Raw genomic sequence first — 17,582 nt, 5'->3', positions numbered from 1 at the left:
ATGGAAGAAGGATGTATATTAACTTGACCCTTGATAAAGAGTACCGCAGAAAGGATATGACATTGAGGAAGCCCACAAAGAATGGGACAGAAGACATGACGACAACCGCTGAAAGTCTAAAAATACGAATCAGGTCATATATTGATCCTATAAATAAAACAGTTTAGCTTTAAATATACTCAGAGCTGATCCAGCAAAAAATAACTCGATTATATTTTATGGCGCTAAAAACTGTAAGGAAGATAATATTCATGACATTGAAGACCAAATTTGAATTTAAGATGGAGAATATTTTTGAATATCGATGATAAATGAGATAACTCTCAGACTTAAGAGAGAGAATGAATTATATTTCGATCTGATTGGGTTATTTGATCGGAAAATCATTTCCACGCACACGTATCCCAAATGAAAAATGAAAGTAGTTTCCCTATAAACGAGTTCAAGTAAAGTTCACGATTATTCAGCCAAATGCATGTATACTCGTAAGTAATAATTTTAGGAATGAATTTCATGATTTACATACATTCGCAATGAAAATAACTTAAATTATGGGCATGTTTGAATTAATGGTGGATCAAAACAGAGTTATTTTCATAGCGGACCAGTATATTTAGACTTTTTCGCATAAGTAGACTTCGATTTGTGGCAATGTGTTTTAGACTTAACATGAAGTAGCAATCCAGCGTTGAAGCATGCAGATGAGTTTTTTATTTTAGAAACACTGCGAATAATGAAAAATTATTATTATTCTCGTTTATGAGGAGTTGACATTTATTTATATCTCTTCAGATCTTGGGACTTAAAACTGAATTAATTTTTTACTCTTAGATGGGTTAATAATTTCAGTTCGATTTTTTTAGCCGAAATTTTCGGAATAATGTAAAATTTTCGAAGCAAAGAGGATTTGCGAACCAAAACCGTGAACTCAGAGATAAGGAATGTATGAATTGTACCAGAAAACCACTCGTACTTAAAGCGGAAAAAATAGAGGGAAACTGAGCGGAGAGGTATTGCTTGAAAAATTTCCCTCAAACTTTAAAGATTGAGGAAGATATTTTCATGGCACGCGCAGATACAACGTTACTGACCTATTAAAGCCATTCGCGAGAAATGTACATTTTCGCAGATAATAGTAAATTATCCGACACATTAACTTCACTTGTCACGTCTCGAGAATGAAAATAACCTAGAAGCGACCCAATTAGCTAATGTGTTTTGTGTTGACTAATTGAAGTCTAGGCAGAAAATAGAACATGTATGGCATTAGTATCCTTATCATAAATATTACACATTGATACAGAAAAATTTTGTAAATAATGTGGTTTCTTATATTTTTCTAATCAGGCAGTGAGCATGCAATAGAAAAAAGTATGCTATGCTTAACTTTGTCGTTTTTCCAATTCTACAGTATATTAGCACACTTAACTAGCTATTAATACAGTCTAGTGTACCAGATTATGGTATCCTACGTGGAGCCTAGGCCGCGGCCTAGGTTCGAATAGCCAAGGCCGCCACAGTAAGCTGAAATAGAAAAAAGCTGGCCAAAAATGATTTTTTCACTTTTAAATTTGGAAAAAACGATTTAAAAAAATATTTTTTTCAAATTTGGCCAAAAATTATTTTTTCAATTTTAAATTTGGATTATATTTTCAAATTATAGAATAATCAGTGACCACATTACTGATTTTTTATAGCAGGAGACGTCTGTCAATTTAAAATAAAATAATTTCAAAAATTTTTCCCATTTTTTTTAATGAAAGAGTGAGAAAAAACGAAGTTTTTTGTTACTGTCGCGTTATATTTCAAAGTTTAAATCATTCCATAATAAAAGTAAAAACTAGCATTTTTAGAATCCGTTGTAGTGAAAGTTTTAATTCTAATGATGATTTTTATTACTTTAAATTAAACAGTTAAAATGTCCTATTTTTCACGTGTTTTTAATATAGTGTAGAGGAAAACTTAATGTTTTTCACTTTCCGTCTCAAAAAGATTTGTAGCATACTATAAAATAAAGTAGCTTACTATAAAATAAAGTGTCATCTTTAATTCTCAAATGAAAAATCCTTCCCCAATTTGATAATACAACTGAGTCGTGAAAGTTACCAATAATTAACAATAATAAACCGCATAATAACATTGTAAATTTTTGTTTCTATTGAATTACTACATAAGGTGAGGCATTAGTTTTAACATGCTGAATTTCGAAAAAAATTCAATGCGGGCTATTTTTGCGAAATTTGTTCAATTTTGAGGTCAAGTAATTTGTTTAAAAAGTCACCTATGAAAAACTGTTCGCGTAAAAAAATGCACCAATGTATTGACAACAACTGTGCAAAGTTTCAAATCCCGCACTCAAAAAAATAGTTTTTGAGGTTTTGTCCAGCTTTATTCGTTTTCAGCTCACTGTGCGCCGCGGCGGGGGACACTACTCTGCCGACCGAGTTAATCCCTATTGTGCCCGCAAACCCAACCTCCGGTTTATGATTCTTATCGAGCGTTTAAGAAGTTCTGTAATCGATATATAGCTGTCCGCTTTTATAAATGCCGCTTATTGCTTTATTGCCCCGGTCTATGATGGGTTTTCGCATTATTGAGGATCGCTTCTCTTCGAAATCTGCATAAAACGATTTTTACGAAGTAGCTCGCACGGGGTTTTCCACAAATGCTTTTTTTTCAAATTGGTTGATAAATATTCCCATTCACGATTTTACCGAGAAAATTAGTTGGTTTATCTTCGTGAGTGCGAAAGGATCCCAGTGCTTGTGCTACGAAAGCGAAGAACCAGGGTTTATTTTGCCTAGATCGTGAAATTTCAGCGTTGAGGCCGAACCACCACCAGTGAAGGATATCTCGGAACGATAAAAAGGTACGTTTTCAAAGTAAAATATCTCAGTATTATCCAGAGAGTTTCATTCTAATTTCGATTTCCTTGTCCGGTGATTTAGATTTTATCGTTTCACGCATTCGTATTTACTTTACCACACGTGAAACTTTTCGCGCTTATCTAACATGGGAGATCTTTTCAGAAGGCTCCTCCTACCTTCAGATCCTCTTATATCCTCAATCATAGGCCATGCTATACGTAAATTCTATATTCCGCTAATTATGCAGTCCGTTGCAACATTCAATCACCTGAGTAAGTTTCACGCATTCGTATTTACTTTACCACACGTAAAACTTTTCGCGCTTATCTAACATGGGAGATCTTTTCAGAAGGCTCCTCCTACCTTCAGATCCTCTTATATCCTCAATCATAGGCCATGCTATACGTAAATTCTATATTCCGCTAATTATGCAGTCCGTTGCAACATTCAGTCACCTGAGTAAGTTTCACGCCTTCGTATTTACTTTACCACACGTAAAACTTTTCGCGATTATCTAACATGGGAGATCTTTTCAGAAGGCTCCTCCTAACTTCAGATCTTCTTATATCAAATAGATATGTAAGTTAAAATGCAATTTAACGTTAAAATGTAGTTTAAATGAAAATGAAATTAAATTATTGAAATGAAATCTAAGTTAAATGCTTCAAAGGATGTACGAAACTTAATTTTACTGGAGGAGCCAAGTTCTGATGAAGGCAGTGACGGCTGAAAATCCGGTAGCGGGTTGGCAAATTTATTCCTTATGTTTTATGCATTTATGTTAATTTAATATGGTTTCATATGTCTTTTATATGGTGGTTTTCAAATGCATATTTTTGAAAATACAAATTGTTCCCTAGAGACTTCTTATTTGTGTTCTCTCAGAAAAAATGTTGACACCAAGTTCAACTGTTAATCGACTTTATCATTCATAATGTTAAAAAAAATAATTTTATGTATTTTATACGAAATTTTTCATTTTAAATAATTAAATTTAATGCTAAACTACTTCCTTTTTATTGCTAACTTTTATTTTCACTGAAATGTTCCATCGTTATTGAAGCGGTCCAAATTTATTCAGTCTTCACGAATTTGTTTTAAAAAATCCCCTGATCAATTTTTCGGCAACATATCATTATATTCATGTTAAATAGGTTAAATAAAAATAGTTGGAAAGATTTCACCGAGCTACTTATAAAAATATGGAAGATATGATTTTTGGCTAGCTTTTTTCGATTTCAGCCCACTGTGGGCCCTGGGTATAATAAACATATATAGAATAATCAAGTTATTTCCAACAGTAATACAAAATACGAGTAAAAACACGCAGAAAGGTTCAATTTGTTCATGAAAGTCATCAGCTTTATAAATCTATGGGATTATTTCACGAAAAAGAGGAGTCACACCATCTTAGAATTTGGCGTCTACATTTGTAGTTGACCGGCTTCATAAAGGAAGTTACGAAGCTAGTTGTTTGGAACGAAAAGGATCACCTGAAGTCAAATAGAGATTCCTAAATAAATTGCTCTGAATCTGCCTGATTGTAAGTTAAAGAAAAAATCTTCAATCATAGACCATGCTATACGTAAATTGTACATTCCGCTAATTATGCAGTCCGTTGCAACATTCTGTGATCCGTCATAGCATGCAAAATATTTTCCTGTCTACAATATTTCCACTTAGCGTTCAGAAATGAAATTTCCGCGCACTTCTCTGGTTACACTGCGGTTGAATTGTAATTACGGGTTCATAACAACTACACGGATAAAGATACCAAACTTACCTTTTTACATGTTGTAACTATACGATTTTACCAAGGTAATACGAAGTTTCATTTTATTGCCCTCATCAGGTTTTTAATTGTCAATACAAACGCAAAATCGCGCAATTCTAAATTCCAAGTACCCGAATGATAATATTTTTTCACGTACTTCTGCTCTTGAGACCGAGGTCTATTGAGAGAAATAGTTTTAGGTTTATCTATTAAGTAATCGATCTAAATTCATATGAGTTTGGGGTACAAGAAAGGTTTATGTGAATGTGAATAAAATAAATTAAAGCAATGCCTCCGCAGATGAAACATTTGCTTCAGAAAAGCGGTAGCAATTAATGCAGACACATTTCATTGGTCCTCACCGCGAAGATGCTTAAATAATAAAAACATTAAGTGTTTACAACAAGTACGTGAAAGTGACTAATAACTATTTTGTGTAACTAAATGATTACCAACTCGGCTGGCGAGGTAATGACAGTGGAACTAATTGTAAGACAAATGATCTCGTACATAATTATGAAATAACTGTGGTGAATATAACCCATTCATGAGTTAAATTAATTAATAAATAGATATGCATGCACCAAAGTTCAGTGAATTTTAGCATAATACTAAATTATATGTTGTAAATTTTCAGCAGAACATCGTCAACAACAAAGGCCATTTTTACCTTTACCGAATTGCACATGATCTTAACAAATATCATCATAATTTTCAAAGTTCACGGTAAATTACAATAAACGTGATGATTTACGAAAAAACCGTGGTAATGGTCTTTAATCAATACGCGACCCACGCAGCAACGTCATAAATCCTTTTTTGGAAAGTCGCGTACCTGCGTACACGCCGTGCAATTTACTACCATGCATTTCACGTGTGAGTTGAATAAGCATAACCCCAAGGATAAACATGAAAAGGCGCCCACCGTGGTCAGAACCAGGGGTAACATTTCGGTATTGCACATTGAACCTATGACAGTCGCAGAAACCTGAGGGATGCAACTACGCCTTTTTCAACAAATCAGAGCAGCCGTAAAGCTACTCTGGTGGAGGGAACAAACATACAGTCCGAGGCGCTGACAGTATTAGTGTACCGGTAATTTACTTTAACATTCCCTAACGATACATCATTACAGGCCTTATTTTGCCTTTTTTAGGTAACGCATTACTCCTTAAAATTTAAGCTATCATCTTGAAATGTTCATGGTATTTATAGTAAATCCCAGCAAAATTTTGGGTGTACATCACATGTGAAAATGTTACATTAAAGATGATACTGGGATTAAAGTTTCAAAATCGTACTGCATGAAAATGCTGGCAATGAGATCTATTGTTGACGGGTTCACTTCGTGGAAACTCATCGCAATAAGATACAAACATTTAAAAACGTTTCAGGCTTGACTTGGTCCAAGTCCTCGGTCCTTAGTAGTACAATGAAAAACTAATCACAACCAATCTGCAAGAGAAAACTATTTTAATTTTTACAAAAGCTAACAAAGGAAAAAATGTGATTCTGAACATCATTGCGTGGTGAAGTGTGAATATTTTATTTCAGGAAATGATTTTACTCGACGTAAAGGTCCAACAAGCAATTTCCAACAAACTCTAAATTCCACATAAAATAGCTGCAGTGCACTTCTCCAACCGAGTGAGAAATGGCGCCTACCCAGCACAAAAAAAGGAATAACTATTGTACCAGCTGCTTCCCATTTTTTTCCACCCCATTTATCATTTATTTTCAATGAAGCTAAAACTTTTGCTGACGAACCTTTCCTAATTTAAGTATTTTTCCCTTGGTAATATGCAACCCCGGAATTTTTCTGTTTCCCATTACGGCTTGAATAGAAAAATTAACGCTTTTGGTTTTTAGAATATTTTGAGAAAACTGAAGCTATATAAAATATTACAATTTATTATTTCACTGGAAAATAATGTTTCAAAGTTTCCTTGTTTTACGACGAAATCTCTTGTTACAATTTAACTTAAAAAAAACTTGAAAGCGCTAAAATATTATGTCAGTTACATTTATGCTGAAGTTTTCATTGCTAAAATTATTTCCGATACGAATCTTAATACGAAAAAAGACATAATTCCTTAAATCTATGTCTTAATATTTTATAAAGTAGGTATTTGGGTCTCTACAGAAGTCAAATTATATATATCGCCATAGATTGCTGAATAATTGCATGCTTGCCAAATATAAATTAGAAAAAGTTTTTAGTTATGGGAATTTAATCCTAAAAGTCTAAGAGAAGTTGACCTCCGCAATCGCAGTATAAAATAAAAACTAGGAATGGGGAAACAAAAAAATTAAATTCTGGTAGAGCATTCAACTGACCTTATGTAAGTGCAGACGATGTCCAATCATTGTTCTCGCGCGCACCGAGGTTTACCCCGCGCAGTGGACTCTTCAGAAGGTTTTCCATTCACAAGTTTTCCTTTCGATATACACTTCGGCCGTTTCCACGATTTCATGCAGGATTGAATGCTCTGATAATTTCTGACATGGAATCCGCACGGTGCATGTACTAATGAAAAATCACCGCTAATTACTCCGAAACGTATCCAAGATGCCGCAAATTAAGGGAACATTCTAAACAGTTTTCCTCGATGACTTCCTGGAACAGAAAAATACATTTTTATCCCGAGAAAAAATTTTATTTGGTTTTTTTAAAGCATGTTCAAAAAATAAATTAATAGAAACTGACAACAATACCAAAAACAAATCCGAAAGCAGAAATATCAGTTTGAGGATGCGAATACTCAAAAGCGTCCTTTTCGCATCAATAACTATTAAGAAATAGCGCTCCTCGATAACTTGTCGAAAATAAGCACCGACATGAAATGACATGCGAGACAATATTCATTGGGCCAAACATTAATCACAGTTTTTTTCCCTCCGCTTTCACTGAAGAGAGAAGGGAGCGATAAAACGGGTCCAAAGGTGGACCATGGGCTAGACGAACGTCCAATACCAATGCAGCAGGAAGACCTTTAGTGGATGGGGTAGGGTGACGGTCTGAAGCGATAGAGGGCGTCATTTAGATCTTTCAAAAAGCAAAATTATTGTCACTTCCAACGCTGAAAACTCTGCGTCCAGGCAATGGGAGGTCTTTCGTGGATTTACTGTAAGTATTCTTTTTTTAACCTTTATCCTAATTGGGCCTCTCAAAAATACAATGGATACACAGACTTCGACAACCACGATTTAACACTCGTCGGCATCGCTATTTCTGTTCATATTAAATGCGTAATTCGCATTACATATTTGTCATCACAACGCACAACCCCGAACAAAGATATTGTGGAATCGGCCGCAGATTGCGCGTAAAAATTACTAGATTACGGTGAATTATTTGGGTAATTTTAGTGATCACAAGAGCCGACTTTAGTTTAAATTCGCGAATGAGTTAAAAAGTAAAAACAAAATATTGTTCCTTCGACGCGATGACCAGCATTTATCTCCAATATCGACTATTTAACTCCATTTATCCGAAAATAAAACTCCAAATTATGCATCGTATGAACGCCCTTTCGTATTTTGGCAATTTAATTGCTGAAATTGGGGACCCGCAATAAGGTCGGCTTGAAGCCTCATTGACATGATCAACCTCCAAGATGGAATTTCGCAGGCGCCTAAAACATTTTACCACCGGAGAAATAGGTCAAATAGATGAACAATATCATTTGAATTTAGCATTTACTTAAATATTTTTTGTAGTAATTATTTCCTTAAGAGGGAGGGATATTTTTTTTTTACTTTTTTTCAACTACGATTCACTTGATTACAAGCACTTATTTATGATATTCTTCCACATAAAATCTGGCCATCACAATTGCCATATTAACTGTTTGAAGAACTACACTTCTTACCACGTTTCCCACACAATGATTTGCACGTATTTGACTGAAACACAGAGACAAAACAGAAAAGAAAAAATATCTGTATAGAAGGAAATCTTGAAGCGCAAATTAAATAAGGTTAGTGATAGGCGATATATAGGGGTGCATCTACAAAAAATACAGACAGTAAAAACTCATTCCATGTTATCCAAAATATTCCAACACCTTTTTTCGTCGTTATTGACAGAAATTCACTGCTGGTAGAAAACAGGCAGCAAATAAATAGGGGTTATGAAAAATTATGGAGGATTCCTCCTTTAGATGAATTGTAGGTATCTCAATGAAGCAAATGTGTACAAGATGAAAAAAATGCCCGATGATGTATCGCAATGCCAAAAAAATACGTGAGATATTGATGGACCTGGTGGATGCATAAGGACATCCAGGCTACACTGCCAAGACACCAAATGATGTGAATTGATATCCTTTATAATTCTATATTGATATGGTATGAAAAAATCGTCTTCTTTTCCAAATTGCACAATGAAAATTTTCCACGTCAAATTAGATCACTTGAAGAATACTAGAGGAACACCAAGCGCACATGACACAACTACTTTGATGATTACACATTATTCAGGAAGTTTTCGCATAAGTTGTAAGTTATACACAACATTTTTGCCAACAGTCCAGCAAACATTCTCAAGCGAAGGATGTGGAAAAGTTTACCTAAGGATACTAGTAGGATGGCTGATGAAAAATGAAAATATTACTTACAACTTATACAGATGAATCCCAAGTAAAGCATTCATCATCACAACCATAATGAAAAATGAGGGTCACATTTATCAACAGCCATACAAAATAGAGCCAATAGGCAGTGACTTGTGATCTAGAATCATAAGCTAGCAAGGCAAAGACTCAACCCTCCACTGGGTAGCATTAGCGAGGTCTATCTAGACATTTTCTAATATTTGGTCGACTGAAAACTTTCCTCTTCTAAGCTTTCAGTTTAAATGTCACCTTAAATATCTGAAGCATTACTGACATGAGTGGGGGTGACTAGTTGTAAACCCTTTGAAATATTTCAACACACCAGCTTCAACAGTTGCTGTTATTTTTTCTGAAGATGAATTCAATTAACACGTTGCATACGGATGGCGAGAATTCTCATCATTTTTTTCCCGAACGTTCCGGACGGATGACGAAGATTCTCGACATTTAGGCGCGTCAACCTAAACAATTTTAAAACGTACAATACGTATTCGTTAGTACGTTTTCAGTTGTTGTTCGTTATTCATAATGAATTGATGCATCATAACGTTTGATTGGGTAAAGTTATATTCTAAACATTAGCTTTTCAACCATGTTTAAACCAAAGGCATTACGCCCTAACAGGCACATATTTCCAATCTCAACACCTTCACCCAGAATCGGCGTTCCTAGGAATTTAAATATCCCGGTACGCAACGTGTTAAAACTATCATTCTCAAGTTGTGAATGTGAAAGCAAACAAACGGCTCAAAAAGGAAGAACTTGAATTGTTACAGCAAAGGATTCAAATATTGCAATGAAATATGAATTCAAAATTGATTTATTACAAATTTTTTCATGAACAATTATGGGAAAACTTTACTTCCCTAAGTCACAGACAAATCTAACTAAATAAAATGATTGTAATGCCTTTAAGTAAACAGCCAGAGTTTGAAGAAAATAATAAAACCAACACTTTCCTTTTACACACTATGATGACACTAGTAATGCACAAGGGTTTAAATTTTACCCCCTTAATATGTATTTACTCCTATTTTTAGAAAATTAAAATGACAACCAACTGACAATATTGGTAATGCTGTTATCCATGTAATCTCTGAAACTTCCACTATTTCCATAGATGTTATCATATAGTAATATTTTGAAGATCACACTGGCATTTTAACTAATGACACAGCAAAGGTTTATCACACATGAATATATCTAGATATTAACCTTACACTAAAAATTACCCTAACTTTTTGCATCCTATGGAATAAAAATTTATTTTTTTACAGATCTTGCAGCCCTAACATGTTTATCATCCACAACACAAGGTAAATAAATAATGGAAAAGTTTATAAAAGGAACTTGTTCAAGGTACCAAAAAGTTTATATGCTTCAACTACTGATTGATATATGGATATACATATGTAATTATAAAAAATAAGTAATTTCTGCTGAATTACTCATCTACCAAGACAATTTACAACTTCATAATGTTTCAAATAGTCGTGACTCTCTCCTTTCATCCCCTGATAAGATTATTCAAGACTTCTTCAAAAAGACAACAATCACTTTTTGCTGGAATTAGCCTTTCTGATATCTTTTACACCCCTGGTTAAAAATTATTTACATAAAAATATCCCCTTCTCCTAGGGAATACAGAAACTAGTTATAACACTCAACTTCAAATCAGAATATGTTTTACACTTTTGCAACACTTGATACTTGAGCAAAAACCTGTTTCTGATATCACAAAACACTTCCTGCATGTGCCTGCATTTCATAATAACAGTTAATCTGATCCGACAGATCTGCAGTCCTCATTTCCATTCTGCGACAATATTTCCCCATCACCAGTTATTCAAATGTGAAACCATTTTAGTTACTTTCTCTGGTATTTTTAATCCTAGTTCACTCATTTCTATATTATTACAGATGTAACACAGAAATCTCAAAAGCTTTTCCATGTACAACTAAATACATGCATAGAAATAAATATGAGGGTTTAAGAAGTACAGATGCTACCCTCTATCAGCATTGTTACTTACATTATATTACATTATGCAATTTATAATACTTGATCAGATTTTTAATACAGAAATCTCTTTACCTAAAAATAGGAAATATCTTTGGAAGAGGGCGAGAAGCCATATACAGCTACACAGCTGATGTCAGAGCTGGCACAGTTGATCCGACTGATTATGCATCACAGTTTGGCATCAAAGGAACTCTCACAATTCAGTCTAATAATGATGGATCAGCAGCAACATTTAAGGTAGGAATCACAAGGAAAAGAAAATGAAATATGGACACAAAGTAATACAAAGGTTCAATATTTATTTTTTGTTACCACAAGAACCTTATGCAATTATTTATATTTGTTTTTAAAAACTATTTTATCACTTGATGTTTCTGATCCTCAAAAATTTTAAGGTAGAAAGTTAGAACATCTGTCCAATAATGCTAAGCAAAGTAAGTTAATAATGAGTTAAAATTTTACACTCAACAAAGTTTTCTTTACAACAAATTAGAAATTAAATAAGACATAAGTCTACTAGATAGATTTTGTTGCTGATAATATGAATCACTATCTCACCAGTGACGTAGCCAGGAATTTCATTCAGGGGGTCCAAAATCAGGGGGGGGGGAATTTTTGAAAATCAGGGTACCATGTAGAGTGCGAAAGATCCACGGAGAAAAAATCATTCGCCTTGACCGGGATTCGAACCCGGATCCCCCGATTTCTGGTCGAGTGCTTTAGCCAATTAAGCTATGGAGGCGTCATTCTTCCCTGTGGATATTTTCGGACACTACCAGACAAGACTTTAAACTAGTCTAGAGCGAACACCTCTTTGTGTTCTATGTCCGGGCCTGCTCTCCGGCTGTGGCGCTGTGCGCACGATTTGGACTGCCTGTGGCATCATATGCTCAGTAGTCCAGCAACATCTTGTCCGGTAGTGTCCGAAAATATCCACAGGGAAGAATGACGCCTCGATAGCTTAATTGGCTAAAGCACTCGACCGGAAATCGGGGGATCCGGGTTCGAATCCCGGTCAAGGCGAATGATTTTTTTCTCTGTGGATCTTTCGCACGATTGTGCATTGTGGGTGACTCCCGTAAAAGTTATCACCGCGGCTAGTCTCGGTATACTTTAAACTACCATGAAGAGGGTTTTAAACTAATTTTAACATTTTTCATAATAGAAAAAAGTTCATTTTTCAAAGAAATCTTTCGTAAATTAATCATTTTTTTAATATTTGGATTTCTATTGTGATGCAAAGTGAGTGTGCTTTTATATTCGGGGGGTGGAGGGGAGGTTTCGGACCCCCCGAAGCCTCCCAGCCTTGCTACGCCATTGTATCTCAACGCATTATAAAAAATAACGCATTCACATCAGTGAAGACCTACCAGCATTCAAGATATTTTAAGCAATTCCAACAAATGTATTTACATATCAGGTATCTGCTTTATTTTCAGCTGAGTGGCATCTCAACACAAGCATACAATGGTCCTCTCTCACTGGATGATGAGCCAGAGAGCAAATTCTTGCAAGCACCTCCTGAGATCGCAGACCTAGAAGAACCATTTGAAGTCATTTACAGAGATGGACTGGTAAAATTTTCCAAAAAATAATACGTGAAAGCAATTATCTATGATGGAATATTATTTTCCGAAATTAGTCCATAACCTTTAGATATCATTACTTTACACTTATCTCTATATGATATTAATCATGGGTATTCTACCATTTTAAGTAGGTCTACATTGATTTTTTTATTGTTCACTCAAGCTTTACTTGTTATTTTATTAATAAAAATTATTCAAATAGGTACAAACTATATTTTCAAAAGATGAGTCTGAATCATCATGGGCTCTGAACGTCAAGAAGTCAATTGCTACCATATTCCAGCTGGATATGAAAAATATGAACTTTGATAAAAGTACTTCATTTATTTCTGAAGAGGTAAGGATCAGTAAAATGCTCTTTGACTCCAAAACTGTAATTTTATATGCATCCATTAATCTGAATAAATTTTTTCCAGAAATCAATTTTTGGCCGCAAAATGACAGAAAATGTTGTCTTAGCACAGAAAAAAGGTCATGCTATATTGAGAAAGACGCTTGTTGCCCACCCAGCACCAAGCCATGAAAACGTGTATGACAAATGGGAAAACCTAGATGGACTTCAATGCTCACATAAACATCATGTAAGTAGACTAGTATTAAAATACAACATCACACATATCAATGCCTCAAAACATGAAATGACTGGAAATATATGTAGCATAATTTTCTCACAGTGAGAACTTGGAAGAATCTTGAAAGTAGTCTAGGGGCCCTCTAATGATTAGAGCCGTTTCCGTGCAAGTATCCAACTAAACAAAATGCATAATAAAAATCAATACCTCTTAAGCAGAGATCATTTAAGACATGATGAACAATATTTCATCGTTGCAATGTTTTTTTCAAAAACAAGCTCACAGAGGTTTAGCTCCATATAATTGTTATATGTAGTAATACAATCCTTAGAGGGGTATACTAGCAGTCCTTCATATATTCCCCAAATAATTGCTATGCTGAGAATATCCACCAAGTCCTGATTTACCGTACTGTCCTCCATAGTTTCTGGTACTATTCTTCTACACTCCTCATTTCTCGCCCTACCAGAACATTTGACATTGAGCACCAGCTGCCATCACTGGTCTCAAAGACTTCTCTCATCAGCTTACCCATTTATAACAAAAAAGAGCTATCACAAGAATTTCCTTATTTTCAGAATACCCTGGATACACCACAAGAGAGAATCTACGAACTTATCAAACCCGGAGATAGCATTGTGATTGATTCTGCCAAGGCAAATGGAAAGGTGACATTTTCGCCATACTCAGATGGTGGATTTTCACAGTATATAGATGTCAAGTAAGCATAAAACCAATAACAAAACATAATAGTAATATAAAAATAATGGGCTTGTTCACCATCACTTGTTTAATTATAGATTTTCATGGTTTGAAAAATTAAGAGATTGGGATTAAGGGATTAATTTTTCTGTTTTTTTCATCCATCGCCTAATTCTTGACCTATTTGCAATGAAAAATCAATGGCCTTCACCCTTTTGCAGATAATTTGATGATGTAACAAGCTCATATCGAGCAGGTCACCACTTCTCAGATACTCCTCAGCCTTGTGCATAGGCATCGCAGGGTTCATTATTGTTTACACTCATAGTGAGCAATCCCTCACTGAAAGATTCTCCCTGGATGTACAAATGAACGCATGCTCCAATGATGTCACCAAGTCATGAAAAGTGGACTGCATTTTTTTGTATTTTCTAAATTTACACTAACAAAAATATGGCTGTATTAGAAAGATTTTTTAGCCGTACATACCTTTCCATCCATGTACCGAATTCTTTAGATGAATAGGGTCTTAGTGAATGATTCTACTATGGTAATGGCACCTCAAAATAATCAATTACAAAATAATACTATTTCATTTCAACAAATAGAGGTGAATCACTAGAAGCCTAAAAGCCTCTCCTTTGTCACATGAAACAGGCGATGGTGTAAAAATAACATTTCAAAACATATACATGTGTATCTCAAACTGGGGACTATTAACAAGCCTCAAACAGTGGTTAGAAGTTAATTAATTAATTTTCAGTTTGCACAATATCATTCCTTCATTTCTTAAGTATACATATACAATATATTATTTCATCCATTATTTAAAATATTCAACATGGGTTGAAGTGCATAATAACATATGGTAGCAATTGCCTGGAAAAAAAATATATTAACAAATGAATACAGCTACTGAATACTGAATTTCATAAACTAAAGAAATTTTCATGAATAAATATGTTCATGAAATATGAAAAAAATACAAAATGAAATTTTAACTAATTTCAGGCAGGAGTTCCGTCTCAAAAAGCAAACAAAAATGAATCATGAATACCAGCCAAACCCAGGAAAGGAACACAGCCCACTCTGCACCTACGCAGTGTTTGATGAAAAACAGGGGACACGAGTAAATTCAGCAGGAGAGAAGGCTCAGCCAAAAAAAGACAGCCTCGTACCAATGGTAATTTTGTGTAATAAGTTTATATTATTTATAACAGCAATTGAGTATCAAGATTGATTCATCACCAAGGCATATTTTCATGCTGCATTTTCTGTGGCTGTTATTTTTAAATGCAGAAATCTTCCTCTACAATGGCAAAGATAAAAAAGAAAGAGGAATAAAATGCTCATAACTTTTTAAGGATCCCCAAAACCAGTAAAATAAATGTTCTAAAAATACATTCTGTTTTTAACTTAAAATTTTCAACTTCTATAACTATATAATTTCACCAGGATTTCTGGTATTAAATGAATCCTCCTCAGTATTACAGTTATAACTCATATTTGGTACTATATAGTTTTAACATGAGAAAACATAAGAGATAGTTAATCAAAAGGAAGAAAAAATAAGATATGGGTTGAATTTGTCATTACTTTCGGGAGAAATTTTTTTTTTAAATAAGTGAAAAATCAAGAATGGACTAAAAAAATATTATTTTTTAGTTTTCCTCAGGTCAATTCCAAAGTGAGAATATTCCCACAAGCACTGTAGGAAAAATAGCTCATCTTATAACCTTAAAGTTGTACTTGCTGTTTTAATCTTCAAATGAGATCTTTAACACACTTTTCCCGATTTATCTGATCTCATAGACTTGCCTTAATTTACATGCAACTACATAATTACTATCACATTTTTTTAGGTCCACAAGCGACTTCAAGAGCTTCTGGATGCTATGGAAGAAGTAAAAATAGGCAACATTGAGGACAGAGACAGTTTTCTAGGAAAACAAAGGGATAGGAGTCATTTTGCTTCATTTTGGCTATTGAAGATTCTAGGATATGCAGATTATGAGACCCTTAAAAGTTGTTTCTCCACAATTGGTGTAGGTACCAGCATCAAGGATGAAACCATAAGGTAACTACAAATCTAAGGAAGTGATGTGTACATATTACTGAATGTAGTCTTACCTTACAGGAAGAGGCATGGGGAGTATTTTCCCCAGCACATTTTCACAGTGATTTTATGTTTAAAAGAAGTTTAAATACACTTGTGTAATTTGATGAGGGTTTACTTAAATTCATCATATGATATGTTAAATCGGGAGGGAAAAATTTTTTAAATTAAATAAAAAATAACCAGCACCACATTGTGCATACATGCACTATAAATATGCATTTATTTTCAACTGAGAATGATTTCAATTCTGAAAACTTCTGTCTAACGAAGGGAAATTTTTTAAAAGTGGAATTTAATGGTCTTTAGAATGGAAAATTATGTTCTTGAAAATAGCAAACTGAATAATTACAATAAAATCCTTTCAACTTGGAGGGAGTTGTTCCTTGATGTTTTATCACAGGTAGGAACAAGAGCATCCATAAGCCTGCTGACAGATTTAATTTTAAGCCAAAGCCTTAAGGAAGATTCAGCAGTGCAAGTACTTAAGACAATTCCTTTTTATGCACGCCAAATTGATGTCACGCTGCTGGAGAAATATGAGGTAATTTGTCACAAGCAACATTCCATATCTTGCTAAGAAACATTCAAGCCTATGACTATCCCATTTAATTAACGATTAATATTTTCCTGCAGAGTGTACTGGGAATAGAATACAATGATCAAGTGAAGCGAGCAGCAACTCTCAGTTTTGCAACTCTGATACACCGAGGATGCAAGCATAACAGGTGTGCAGAAGAAGTACTTGATAAATATGTCCTGAAATATTTTGAGCTGTTTAAAGGTAATATATTACAATTAATGATAACATAGGATTAAAAAATATAAAAACCTCCTGAAATATATCCTCTCTTCAAAAGATCACCCCCAAAATTTTTGTCCGATAAGCCTTGTTTATCTATGATACTATTAAGAGAGTACTATTGCATAATCAAAATAACATATTTCTAAGGTGGGTCAGAGGAACATGGGCTTTGGTTATCAGCTTTTAGGCTCTTCAGTGTAGCTATGTACCTCCCTGAATACTTGCTGAGCGTGTGGTTAAGAAAATCTAAGGCATAGACCGCAAAATAAAACCTGGGTTACTCCTGAAGTAATACAAAACTCACAAATTCTAAAAGCTCTGTGGTCAGCTTACAAAGCTACCAATGACAATGTTATTAAGGAACAATATATTGCTTTCAAAAAGTACTACTCAAGTTTAATCACCACTACTAAAAGGACTTGTAATATCAATTCCATCTATTCTTCTGATAATAAATCAAAAACAGCTTGGAATATAATAAATAACACCTCTGGAAAATTGAGAAAGAATAAATCACC

At 34.3% G+C, this 17,582-nt stretch overlaps 2 protein-coding genes across 4 annotated transcripts in view; one reads left to right on the top strand and one right to left on the bottom strand.

Moving 5' to 3' along the window:
- The window catches only part of LOC124169195 (scavenger receptor class B member 1-like), a 79,706-nt gene extending 66,925 nt beyond the window's left edge, over positions 1–12,781 (bottom strand). The window contains exons 1-2 of one of the 3 annotated variants that reach the window (XM_046547712.1): positions 12,694–12,781; positions 6,979–7,258 (exon numbers count right to left, since the gene is read on the bottom strand). The gene's annotated coding sequence lies outside the window, so the exon portion shown is untranslated. Of the gene's footprint in view, positions 1–6,978; positions 7,259–7,348; positions 7,558–12,693 lie in introns of those variants that run through there. The other 2 variants (XM_046547710.1, XM_046547711.1) reach the window with 2 other exon arrangements.
- Positions 7,651–17,582, top strand: part of LOC124169193 — a 69,545-nt gene continuing 59,613 nt past the window's right edge. Inside the window, exons 1-11 of the mRNA XM_046547708.1 lie at positions 7,651–7,768; positions 10,535–10,573; positions 11,363–11,517; positions 12,720–12,854; positions 13,072–13,206; positions 13,286–13,450; positions 14,020–14,162; positions 15,155–15,326; positions 16,006–16,220; positions 16,635–16,803; positions 16,896–17,043. Of these exons, the coding sequence (XP_046403664.1) occupies positions 7,744–7,768; positions 10,535–10,573; positions 11,363–11,517; positions 12,720–12,854; positions 13,072–13,206; positions 13,286–13,450; positions 14,020–14,162; positions 15,155–15,326; positions 16,006–16,220; positions 16,635–16,803; positions 16,896–17,043 (1,501 nt within the window). The 5' untranslated portion in view covers positions 7,651–7,743. The remainder of the gene's footprint in view (positions 7,769–10,534; positions 10,574–11,362; positions 11,518–12,719; positions 12,855–13,071; positions 13,207–13,285; positions 13,451–14,019; positions 14,163–15,154; positions 15,327–16,005; positions 16,221–16,634; positions 16,804–16,895; positions 17,044–17,582) is intronic.

The sequence above is a fragment of the Ischnura elegans genome, chromosome 12, assembly GCF_921293095.1.
Source record: "Ischnura elegans chromosome 12, ioIscEleg1.1, whole genome shotgun sequence".
NCBI lineage: Eukaryota > Metazoa > Arthropoda > Insecta > Odonata > Coenagrionidae > Ischnura > Ischnura elegans.
The sequence above is the reverse complement of the archived record's forward strand: the minus strand, read 5'-3'. Positions and strand labels throughout refer to the sequence as shown.